Source organism: Homarus americanus, unplaced genomic scaffold (genome assembly GCF_018991925.1).
Source record: "Homarus americanus isolate GMGI-L3 unplaced genomic scaffold, GMGI_Hamer_2.0 scaffold30108, whole genome shotgun sequence".
In the NCBI taxonomy this organism is placed as follows: Eukaryota; Metazoa; Arthropoda; class Malacostraca; order Decapoda; family Nephropidae; genus Homarus; species Homarus americanus.
This window is the reverse complement of record NW_024748109.1, coordinates 7,743,901-7,755,449: the sequence shown is the minus strand read 5'-3', so window position 1 is coordinate 7,755,449 and position 11,549 is coordinate 7,743,901. Positions and strand designations below refer to the sequence as shown.

Below are 11,549 nucleotides of genomic sequence, written 5' to 3'. Positions count from 1 at the left end.
TAATGTTATTAAAGAATGAGATTTTAACTTACCTCTTCTGTTCCTTCTTCATTCTTACGGTTTTTTGACAGTTTAAGCTAAACTAGGGATGAAAAAGACCAAATTAAGTTAAGCTAAGCTAAAGAACACACTAAAGCCTTTCCATTGAATTATATCCATTACTGATAAAGGTTAAAACATTCATCAAAGGTTCAATCATATATTGTCAATACAATTCTGTAACCTAAAAATATTACTCCAACAATTCCAAACTTACATAATCTGTCCACTTACATTAACCCATTTACACCAGATGAAGCCTGATCCATCACATTCACCAACAATACTTCATATTCACTGACTTCATGCTAAGTTAAGAAGTAAAATAATAAATACAAATATGAGGAGTAATTTATAATATTACAGATTTTATGAACTAAAAAAAAAAAGGGATATTCAATACTCGAGGGATTATTTTGATTTTAATAGACTGATACATTATATAGTTTTTCTTTGCATTATGATCAGTACTGGGATTAACAATGAATCAAAATCCTGTAACACAATGGGGAGAAGCAAAACACTGAGACACGAACATCTATGTCATAATGTAGTGGTAATATAAGCAACATTTGCCACTTCTTCACTGGCATGTACTATATAAATATGAATAAATGCCATAACCTTGAGCCAAAGAAAATGGTAACGTATACTGTACTTCAAGAGTCCTTGCCTCCCGTACAAATGGTCAAAATAATACACAAACTCAAAATACCTTTACCTATCTCCATAAGAAACTGAATTACAGTTCACAGAAAAAATAAACTACCTCACTCATCTTTACCATACCAAACAAGATACTCCAAATAGTTTTAAATGATTCAGAATAAAATATATGCAGCATTTAATAACGTATATAAATGCTACGCCAGAAATTAAGATTTAAAGCAATCACTGGCAAACTAATGTTTAATATTCTTTTTGGGTTCAGTAAAAAAAAAAAAAAAAAAAACACCAAAGAAAAATAAAATCCCATTTATGAGTTTGAGTCACTTCACATCTCCACATCAACAGTAACAGAAGGTTCAGTCCAGTGACACTTTTAAAAGCTTGTTAACAGAGAGAAGTCTGAGGTTTGGAGAACTGTACTGGAAACTTGGGGTCGAGTACATTTCCTTTCACTAACATGAGCAACAGCCAATACAAGTGATGCTCACTTTCCCTAGCCATAAACAAGATATATTTGGTCTAATGCTCCTTCTGTCGACAATACATACGAAGTGGCTACAGATCCAGGTCTGGCTCTTTCAATATGTTTTTGCTAGAGTTAGATATGCCACACTCTAAGAACAAAATAGATTGCCTTCATATACACGAGGCCGTTAAGATCATAGCACGCATGCACGGTGACCTGTGGCACACAACACTGAATACAAACAAAATCTAACCACATCTACCGTAAGAACTTTAGGATAATGGTTAGTGTTTGTTCTCATAAAGGATTATTTTGTAGACAGTCTAAACATATCTGATCTCCTGCAAATAGTAAATAAAAAGAGTCACATCTGGGTTGGTAGCAGCAGCCTAATATATATTTGGTCCCAATCTAACAACATTAACAAACAATGAACATACCAGTAATTTGGAGCGAGACAACATGTAGTTTGGGGAGGGGATGGGAGGGATACTTCTGAGCATAATCACAACTTGGACTGGCTAGGGTACACTTGGTTAGTATACTGACATGTAGTTCACTAAGGGTACAAACTTTAATCTCCACCAAAAGGGATCCTGGATGTGCTACATAAGAGTACAGTACAACCTCAGCTAATAAGCTTAAAACTATAAGTACTACCAATACACCTCATCTTTAGGCTTACCATGCTATGTTGTTGGTATTTGCATTGCCTGACAGTGCATCATATATGTTGAACTGCTTGTTAAAATTGTTTGATATAAAAGTTAAAGATAAAATCAAATTACAGCTGAATTTCATAAGCATGTTGACACAAAAGATTACAATCTACCAAAGGTTAAATTCACGACAACTCAAAATATATTTTCCTTATTGTTGTCTGGTTAATTTTTAATCCATAAACTGACATGAATTTTGAAATAATAACTTGTTGTCTTCCCTTCACCATTAAAACTAAACTGATAAATTATATGTAAATCTTATAAAAACATTTTGAGAACAGCCATCTCTGTACAAGAAATCTAATACACAGTTAACATTCTTTACTCATGCAGATAATGAGAACAGAGTCAGTACAGTACTTCCAACACTTCACATCACCAACTTACATTAAACATGCTCTCAAGCTTAAATGAAAGACTCATGCTGGAGCCATGACTGAATCTCCAACTTATGTGCTGGACATTGTCTCAGGAATACTTCCAAGTTATATTATACGGGGATGGATGAAATTGGTCAATCTTAAGCTGTACTCAATAACTGAGGCTGTACTTTACTTTGATATCTATAATGGCAGGCATTGGATTATCAGCTTTATAGGAATAAAATCTAGTTATTCTTTAGTCCTGCAGATTCAACTGGTAACATCCTGAGTGAGGAACTAAGAGGTTCAGTCCCCCAAAATAACAAGGTGCAACTTCTGCAGACAACAATATTGAACAGCCATATTTTACCAGACTTGAAACTCAGGATCTTGTACTATACTTTAATAAATGATTCAAATTCTCATATCCACACTGTGAAATGTGGGTTCCAGGAGGAATGACTTATTGAACGTAGGGTTAAGGATACACTGTTAATAACTGTAATGCAAGAGGTAATTTTAAAGGTGAAAACCATACTTACCAATATTAATTCACCATATCATTAAAAATAAGAAATAAAAAGTTCATCCAAATTCTTAAAACAATCCACATCTGTTACAACACACATGTTTAAAGATAACATTGTCAGACACTCTTATCAAATACGTAAGTCACATCCCTTTAATTAAGCCAATAATAATAAAACAAGTGAATGTATGTTTTCCAAGTCTGCAGTGTGAGGATGTATAACCTTATCTCTAACAGGTTCAGTCCTGACACTGTCACTCCAACTTCTCCCACTTTATTAGCCATCTCCTCCTGCTTCTATATATTAAATTTTATAACAAAATACAGATCATGATTTCATTAATAAATATGGTGAATACATAAACCTAGGAAACAAGGAGAAGAATGCATATAAATTAAATCTTGTTTTTAACCTCTTCTTTGTAAAGTACAAACTGGTAATATATTCTGCACTTACTCTAATGGACAGGGACATTAATAACTGGGTTACATTTACAGCCTCAGAAATCTGTTTTTGGGAAGAAGCTTAACACGTAGTGGGTACGTCTTCTCTGCATCACATTAAGAGATGCCAGAGTGATTAAAAGTTGAGCATTTAGTGTTATGAGAAATGTTTATAATTATTAATATATTATAAATATGAGAATAAAGAAACTTCTCTCCCTTGCCTTATTAGGTTTCCTCTCCTTATAAAGAGCAGGTTCTCCCTTCTCTCCCGGGCAGTCTTCTGAGAACTCCTTCAACTGTGATGCCTAATTAGATGACTCCTTTTATGTGTATCATTGTTTGGAAACTGTGTCTGTGTACAAAATATGTACCTGTGTGTGTGACAATTTTCTGGAATGAAACAACTATTTTGAAGTGGTAAAGCAACAAAATTTCCTCTTGAATTTAGTTTTGTAAATCACTGACATAAATTATTTTGTATTCACTCTTCACAATAATGCATGTAATTGATCAAATGTAACATAATTCAACTGACTTTTTTCATGAACTTGCTTTACCTATCCATCATCATTCTGTTTGATTTCAAGCTATATATAATAACTGTATATAAATAACATAAACACTGTGTTGGATTCATGTAGCAATATCCCTCTTCCCCCTCCCCACCCTCCCAAAAATATGCAACTGTAAAGTGTTTGAGGAATACTGCACATGAACCCACCACTTGGATACAGTACAGTACAGGGAACACTTTATTATATGGTATATTAGTTAAGTCATGTTAAGAATGCTTCATTAACTGCAATCTTTATACCAAATAACCATATTAACTGTTTAAGTCTTATTTTATTAAACCATGAGGGGAAGGCATGGGCCCAAATTAAAATAAACAAATCAAATTATAATTGCCTAATGCCTACAGCCTTTTGATGTTAGCCATGGTGTAAATTTGGTTAATAACAGCTCAATATAATGGAAAGTTACATTTTCATTACTAATAAGAACCTGCATGATGTTATTCACTATACAGTACTGAGACATCATCAGTGTAGGTATATATTGGATATTAAGAACTACACCAGAGAATACTATGTTAAGCCTTGCAAACCAACAATGGACAAATCTCTATCACAAAGCTGGGTTGTCGAGTGCAGGATAACGTCGTTCAACTCTCCGTTCCTAATGATTTGTGCTGCGCATCTTGCACAGGAGGACTGTAATTAAGCTTACTAGGCAGGACCCAAACATGAGGACAGGACTAGACACAACACAAGCTTGGTCTGCTCTTCCTTCTTCATCACTGGACTCATCTACTAAAATAATTTTATCACCCATATTGTAGGATTTTATTTTTCCATTTTCATCTCTTTTTTCTGTTGACTTTTTCTTCTTCTTGTGACAGATTATGGAAGAGCATTCATATAGCTGTTTAGGTCACCCCTCACTCCCTAAAATATAAACACAAAAAGTTAGTGTCAGGTTGGTCTTTAGCTGAACTTTGCAGCACTAATGTGGTGAACAAGACCATTTTCCTACTAATGATTTCTCACATTCTTTACTTAATAACAGGTCACAAAATCTAAATACAAAATAGCAAATCATAAACCAGTGAAGTTAATTTCATATGGGAAATACAGTTTGGGTTTGGGGTACCTTAAAAAAATGTACAGTCTCACCCATAATGTTTCCATTCTCATAAACAAGAGAAAAAAATTATGATTGAGGTGTGTAATACCCATTATACTGAACACAATTCCCACATAAGAAGTTTTGAAGTCAGATATTCAATTCACAGGATAATACGATTATGACATCCTAATCAAACTCACCTGATGATTAAATAAACACAAATATCAACGAAAATTAAGAATAAGAGAAAAAGAGGCAGGCAATTACGGCAGGATACCTGAGTCCTGACCACACTACAATACACATGCCCAGCATCACTAAATGCCTTGTGTATCAATGTTTTAGGTCATGCATTAACAAGTGACAAAATAATTAGCTATAAACTACTTCAGTGTGGACGGTTAGTAAAGATCCCGCTGTCAGTCAGTCAGATTGGTATTCACAGACCAAAAGGATCTAGTTAAAAAAAAAATTTCACTTGGTCAATCAGTAAATTAGGATTGGTAAAAAATATCAGTTAAATTACAGAAGCTACCAATTGTTAGTGAGTGAGTGAGTGAGTGAGTGTACACACCTCCTGGAGAGTGAGGTGGTTGCACACTGTGTGAGGAAGGTGTGGACTGGTGGTGCCCTTGTGGTGCGCTTGACTGGTGCTCTGGGGTCCCTCTCGGTGAACCTCCCTCGGGGCTCTGTAGCTTAGTGGGAACCTCATCCAACTCTAATTCTCTGCTTGCTCCCTGCAAGATATTTATATTTACATTTTATAAACAAAAACGTTCTCATTTAAAGTTACCTTCACCTCATGGACGTTACACGTAAAAAATCTAGCCGTCTTCTAAATGACTCGCACTGCTAGTAGGCGTGTATGTTTCAGAGATTAAATAGGAAGGAGGAGAGAGAGGTTCCAAGAGATGAATAGATGTAGTGAAGGATGCATTAAAATAATAGGGGACAGGCACCCTGGATGCAGGACAGGATGTAAACAACAGGAAAGTGTGGCATCAAGTGGTTTATGAGTATTACAGCATCTAGAATGAAAATAAGAGTGTGTGTATATTTGTGGTTCTGGCCGCCCTGTACTACATCAAGAAGAAGCCTGGAAAAAAAGTCATGTCTTGGGTTCACAGCTTATTGAATCCTGCTATTGGCCAGCCCAACTCTAACCTAACCTAAACTAATCCCCTGGTGGTGTAAGGATGCTTAATCATCAGGTGAAATAACTAAGGGCTAAACTTGAGGTAATGCACATACTATCCTATGCAGTAAAATAGTACCTAAGATATTCCATTCCTAACTCCAGGACCAAGTAGGCATAACCAAGTATAATTTTGGCAGTGGACTGTGTTAAATAGGATTAGGGGTATTGGAGTATGCAGTAAACATAGGATTAAACATAACATCATTCTGAACAATGTATGATAATCACAAAAGCACTCACACAACTACTAATAATCACTGTAAAGGTTATAGGTAATGAAATTTATATATTTAAGATGTTTGAGTATGTTCTATCATATCAGTACTGTATCATGCAGTTAATACAGTTTCAATTAATGTAGTTTCATTATAATTAAGATCTCCATGTTGCTGGAAGACTTCATGACTTCATCTTTCTTACCATGTCGACTAAAAGTTTCACAGTCATTCACGTTAGTCACCGGTAACAGTCACTATTCACTTCACACACCACTTTCCCCCCCCGAGGGTGTCCAGTCTCTTGTTACTCTCTTCACATACTTGATCATATATTCCTGGGTCCTAACACAACTCCTCTCACTCTCAGTCTACTTCCATCTTATTGCTATCATATCACCTTAGTACTGCACAGCTTTATCAACTAATGTCCATGTTAGTAGAATTATTGTATTTATAATCAACAAATCTGTAACAAAATCAAAAAAATAATAATATATATACAGTATAAATAATATTAATTAGAAGCACAAGTGAAGCCTAGGAGTAAAATAAAATGACAAAAATGACCCATATTTCAGTGACCAGTGACAATCAAGGTTTTTTATTTACTTTGGGTTGTAACTCTGACAATTTCTTTGACAGTTACACACTATCATATATTATACATCTTTATAACTTTGTTAATTACATGTAAATGACCTTCAATTTGGGAAAAGTTTGGGAAGTCCATTTATTGTATCATAGTCATGCATGAAATTCTTATCATAATCTTATTGTGTATCAGTTAACTTAATACTAAACCTGGTTAGTGTACATTAACATACGATACCATCCAACAGTAAAACTACTTGATGATATAATTCTTTGAAGATATTATTACTGAAACTATCCTATTCCAGATACATACAGTAAAGTATATGATCTACTCAACAAATTCTCTAGTTACATGTTGTAGATTATGGTCAAAAAATTATATTAGTTATACAGTATAATAGTGTAATAACTAATAAGTTTCTGAGGCTGGGAGTCAACTTTTTACTCACTTGTTTGTGGTGTTCTCCGTACCCGTGATGTCCGACAGCCCCTCGAGTGGTCCCTTCTGCGGCATCTGCGTCACACTCTACCATGCCTTCTGCATCCATCTGCTATGTGAGGCAGGTTCAGGGGAAGGATCAGAAGGGGTTAGTACACACTGGAAGGCACATGGTCAATGACAAAACAAACAACGCTTAGCACATGAATCACACAGGGTGGCAACATTCACTTTTTTAATACTACTGTACTGTACTGACATAAGTCTTGACAGTACCATACCATCACTCTGGGCAAACACTACTTTGGTTTGATGAATCATGTGTACTTTTATACTGTTATTACTTCTTTAGGCAAACATGGAATGAGAGGACTGATCCAGGTTAATTCTATTGTTTAATAGTGAATATTTCTTGTGTTTCATCTGTCTTGATGTTTGGCTGAAATGTTTGGTCATCAAGTCTTAAGAACAAAACACCCGAGATATTACACCATAAACAGTTATGTCCAAGTGTGCATAAATGTTGCTATAAATGCTGTGGATGTCTTGCTAGAATATCAAGTAGGATGACATAAGTAATCCTCCCTGAACATATCAGTTATTTCATGAAGATCCACAAAGAAAACGTGGATAAGATAAATCTTGATAAAATCACACGGGAAAAGGGAAACAATGGAGCACCTTAGCTTTCGTCTTTATTCAAGACATCTTCAGAGATGTCTTGAATAAAGACGAAAGCTAAGGAGCTCCGTTGTTTCCCTTTTCCCGTGTGATTTTATCAAGATATCAGTTATGTAACACCACCATACCTCCCAGCACTACTGCTTCAATAACTACTGGAAAACATTCATGGGAAAAGAAGAATTAGATCATCTCAACAAGCAAACAAACTGGTGAATGTTTAAATAATGGAGATGGTAAGTTGAACAAAGTAAAGAAGGAGGTAAAAAAACTATGAGAAACAGCAATAACTAACTTGATAATGTGCAGTTTACAAGTGTATATTATTGTGAGTGGGAATGTTATTTGAACACGAAAGGTAAAATAATTCTGAATCACAAACAATGTTATGTACTTTCACAGTTGCTTTGGATTAGTACTGCATTATTCTACCCCTTTGCTGCAGGAACCATGTGCTTAGGTTTAAGGGGATGTCTACTCCTTGGATTACTCAAGGTCCACTCTTTAGTTTACTGAGACTGAGGGAAAGGGTGAGGTCTGGGATACACAAGAGGAAGCACCATGACCTACCCTTCTAGTATACTGGCTATGAATATTTAGTGTACAGTATATTTGTAGGGTTGAAAGTAGACACAGAGGAAGCTCAAGGTAAGATACAGAGTGAATGTGTCTGAGAATCTTAATAAAGAGAAGCTTGGATGAGAGCCACTAAGCTGTCTACCAAAAACCTAAATGACAAGACAGAAACATTACAAAAAAAGATGTCAATAACCAAAACTGGTGTCATCACTACAAAGCAATAATTTGGTTCTTTTACCAAAATCAGTGATTCAAGATGTAACAGTCTCGGAGGTATGATGACAACTACACACAGTCATTATATAATTCTACAAGAAAAACACCAAGGCCAGATAGGGTAGGAAGAAACATATCACGATTCTTTTGAAGGACACCTGTCAGAGAAATAAAAGAAGATATTAAAATGACTCAAACACTTAGGTAACGTATAGCTGACACCTAAACAACAATGTACACGTCTAGGGTTGTGTATAAGATCTAAGACGACTAACACTCACACATATACATAATATTCCAATGAACATTTAACATTACTGAATGCTGAAGAACCAGATCAAATAGTGATGATTTTTATTTTCTTTAATAAAGATAGCATATAAAAATACCATTCCTCCATCTTAATATAAACTAACACAAACAAGACAACCTGGAAACCCTAAAAGTATAAAACTGTCAGGTAATAATGTACAGGTAGACCCCTGATTTAAGAGGGGGTTATGTTCCAGAAAAACTTCTTACAAACTGATGCATATTTCCCCAGAAGAGTCCCATTATAAAAAAAGAGTTTGAGTTATATGGTGGATGAAGAAATGATAACAAACTGAAAGTTAATAGCATTGCGAGTGTTAGAGAATAATTAAATAATTAAGCAAGTTAATAAGAAAATAAAAATCTGCTTTATTTTTGCATATTTTCTTTACAACTCATGAATTTTTTCCCTAAATTCTGGGTTTTCGTTCATAAATCAATGAGTGGGATAAATTTTTTCCCCTTGTAACTACGAAAATTCAGAAATCAGGGTCTGCCTGTACAACAAAGACAAACTTTACAACAGTTTTCTGAAAGCTCATTATAATCATACTGAATTTCCTGCCACATATGATGCCTTCCCAAGTAACAACTGAACTTTAAGTAAACAGACAAAACATAGGCATTAGCTAAGTTCAGATGGGTTTTATTTGTACCAAACACATGGTTATTTAATAACATGGTGTATTCAAGAGGTGAACAACAGAGAAAATCCTCCTGCTAAACAGCCCCAAGATACAGAAAATTAAACTCTTGTTCTTTTCAACTTAAAGGTTTGCAACTCCTGAGATGTACACTCAATCACCAGGTTAGGTAGAGGCAAAAAATTACATACAAATGAACTACAGTAAAAAACAGATTACATACATTAACTATTGCTAGTTATAAATGAGACCAATACAAAGAGATGACCGCTGTCAAACACACGCCACAATTGATACATCACTCACCATTCTTAGTTTGCAGGAATGAAAATGAAGATAACTCACCTGGGAGGACTTTTCTCTGGCCTGCAGCCATGATGAATGTTGAGGGCTGGCATTACCTACAGCACCCCCACTGTCAGCCTGGATCCCCTCTGCCTGAGAGTCTTCCCAGTCACCCTCTGCTGCATCTGTGAACATAAATCAATTCCTTATACTGTACCGGGTCTATATAATCTACAAGGTATTTTAATGAGAAGAGAAACAGGAGGAATTATCTTGAAGGTTAAGCCTAAAATAACACAAAGTAAAAAGTCTGTGAACAAATAGTTGGTAATGATTTTAAGTTTATGCTCCAATTCTATAGCCAATATGTACAGCAAGTTAATAGACACACAGAAGAAAAAGACATACCTTGTGATTGGTCTGCCTCAGCTAAATCATGTACTGGCAATGAAGGTTCAACATTGTCATCCATCATTGCTTCTTCATGCTCCGGCTCAGCCCATTCAGCTGCAGCACCAATATTATTTGTCAGTCTAGAGTTGGGTCGTGATGCTGGCGCAGGGCTCTCTGCCACCTGTCCAATTCCACTGCTCACAGCCCAAGACTCAGGCTGAGAAGTTGGATGGGAATTTATAGAATTGATAGAGTTATCAATAAGAGTTTCAACACTGGCTCCATTTTCATTGGGTGAAGGTAAAGGTGCCGACAGAGGTACCTGCCAGTGTCCACCACCCGAAGACGAAGACTGGAACACTGAAGCTGTTATGTGAGGAGGTGGGTGTGGTGATGATGATGGAATGGAGGGATGAGCTACTGCATGTGATGAGAGGTGCGAGGAATGAGCGGAGCCATGTGTGACCGACGATCCCGTAGATGAAGTCAAACTGAATGTGCGAGACCCGTGATGGTTGGGACGCTGCGACAGATCTGTGGAGTGACTAAGACTAGCGTGCTGATGGGGTGTCAGGGAGAACACACTAGACTCTGTTTGTGTGGCGGTGGTGTTCTCCTGAGTATGTCGTCCTTGAGATGTAGATGATACGGTGGCCACATTTCCAGCACCAGCTTCACTTATCTGAAATATTATATATATTGAGCACACACTGTCTGCAGCAATGTTAAGATGGCTGAATCTTACTAATGATATCTATCCAATTTATTGTAAAAAGAGCTTTTGGCATTGCTTAGCCAGCTTTAATAACACTTTTCCCGAGTGACTGATTATAATTCATTACTTCAAAAGGAAAAAACATAAAACTTCCCTTAAACACAAGATTATCATGCAATTCCTGAATATCCTGTAGAGGAAGGGAGGTGGGGAGTTAGCAGGGTCCTGTACTATATTCCATAAAAAAATTTAAACATTAAAAACACATTCTTGATATATGGCTGATCCCTATATCAGCTGGTGGCTTCTGTTGATACAAAATGACCGTGAGAATTTTCATTTCTTCCTTGATGGGGTAGGTCTCTGAACAACCCTTATGTAAACACATTCAACTGGACACTTACGTACCATT

At 36.0% G+C, this 11,549-nt stretch overlaps 1 protein-coding gene across 15 annotated transcripts in view; it reads right to left on the bottom strand.

Annotated features, from left to right (window-relative positions):
• Positions 1-448: 448 nt before the first annotated feature.
• The window catches only part of LOC121880024, a 70,486-nt gene continuing 59,385 nt past the window's right edge, over positions 449-11,549 (bottom strand). For 11 of the 15 annotated variants that reach the window (XM_042386978.1, XM_042386987.1, XM_042386977.1 and 8 more), the window contains 5 exons: positions 10,438-11,104; positions 10,090-10,214; positions 7,323-7,424; positions 5,438-5,600; positions 449-4,682 (listed from right to left, as the gene is read on the bottom strand). In XM_042386978.1, coding sequence (XP_042242912.1) covers positions 4,669-4,682; positions 5,438-5,600; positions 7,323-7,424; positions 10,090-10,214; positions 10,438-11,104 — 1,071 coding nt within the window. In that variant the 3' untranslated portion in view covers positions 449-4,668. Of the gene's footprint in view, positions 4,683-5,437; positions 5,601-7,322; positions 7,425-8,090; positions 8,947-10,089; positions 10,215-10,437; positions 11,105-11,549 lie in introns of those variants that run through there. The other 4 variants (XM_042386979.1, XM_042386982.1, XM_042386983.1 and 1 more) reach the window with 4 other exon arrangements.